The sequence below is a fragment of the Plasmodium cynomolgi genome, assembly GCF_000321355.1.
Source record: "Plasmodium cynomolgi strain B DNA, scaffold: 1229, whole genome shotgun sequence".
NCBI lineage: Eukaryota > Apicomplexa > Aconoidasida > Haemosporida > Plasmodiidae > Plasmodium > Plasmodium cynomolgi.
Window position 1 is genome coordinate 1 of NW_004193211.1, and position 1,238 is coordinate 1,238.

General features: G+C 24.2%; 1 protein-coding gene across 1 annotated transcript; it reads right to left on the minus strand.

The window, feature by feature from the left end:
- Window positions 1–101: 101 nt before the first annotated feature.
- Window positions 102–858, minus strand: PCYB_007260 (hypothetical protein; the record flags this gene model as incomplete). Its single annotated transcript, XM_004228147.1, has 2 exons — window positions 102–170; window positions 196–858. 2 exons carry the CDS (start codon window positions 856–858, stop codon window positions 102–104), a joined length of 732 nt encoding a protein of 243 aa, XP_004228195.1.
- Between the last annotated feature and the right edge of the window lie 380 nt (window positions 859–1,238).

Here is a 1,238-nt window from a genome sequence, read left to right on the forward strand (position 1 = left end):
GCGTATAGCAAATAACTTATTAAGAAGTTTATAAAGTTGGTATATTTTTATTATAATTTTATTTACTTTATATAATAAGCCAGATATCATGGAAGTTGCAGCTACTCCCAGTAACACATTGCCAAATGTTTTTGTAGAATTAGAATTTTTACCAGAAAATTGTGCAGAAACTAATGAATTATGATCATCTGAAACTGCATTTGACATTTCTTGTGCTAAATTTTTTTTGTCACATTCTAATTTAGGTATCGCTATTATCGGGTTGTAATTTTTACATTTCTTATATAAATCATTATTTTCGCTCTTATATGCTTGAATATATAATCTGTCAAATTCTTTATAGAGTGGAGATTTTTTTTGGATGTATTCTTCATATTCCTTGCATTTTTCATAACTAGAACTAGCTTTTTTAATAATTTCATCATAATCGACACAATAATCATAAAGATCCTTACTCTTTTTCCATTCATTTTTTAATGAACCAAGTTGACCTAACTGACGCAAGCATTTAATGGCTTGGATTTTATTATCACCTGTAAAAACATAGCTTAACATATGCTGAAAATTAGCATAAGTAATAAGGACTCTGTTAGAACTATCTTCTAAATGTTCAAACAACTGTTCATATATCCAAAGGCTTAAAAGGTTACAATTCTGGTCATTCAAATGTTCTTCATTTTCTTTGGCATAATTACTTTTTAGATATTGTACAAGATTTTCACAAATACTCATAATTTGTGAATCATCGGTTTTTAGGAGATGTAGTATATCACATTCATGAATATATTGTCCTAATTTGTTATAGGAAGTTTTCAAATTATGATAGAAAATTTCTGATGGTAATTCTATTGAAGACATTTTCAAATAATTATAAGTAAAAGGAAAATTTCGTGAATTCTTAAATATTTATTTTGCACAAATTTTATTATTTACTAAAAATAGGTCATAAATGTATGTGAAAAAAAAATAATTGCTCTCAATGATTATGTAATAATACACTAAAGAATGTATATATGTCTAAATTTATTATCTATCTAAATATATTAAAAATATGAGATTCACATATGTATGCAATATTCATACATACTTAAATATTTTTTTCACAATAATTGTAAATATATATCAAAGAATATATATATTAAAAATGATATTAGAATATATAAGGACCAATTTTGCATATTATCGAAATAAACGGAATTAAGCCCAGTTAATATGTATTATTTAAAATATGAAATAAA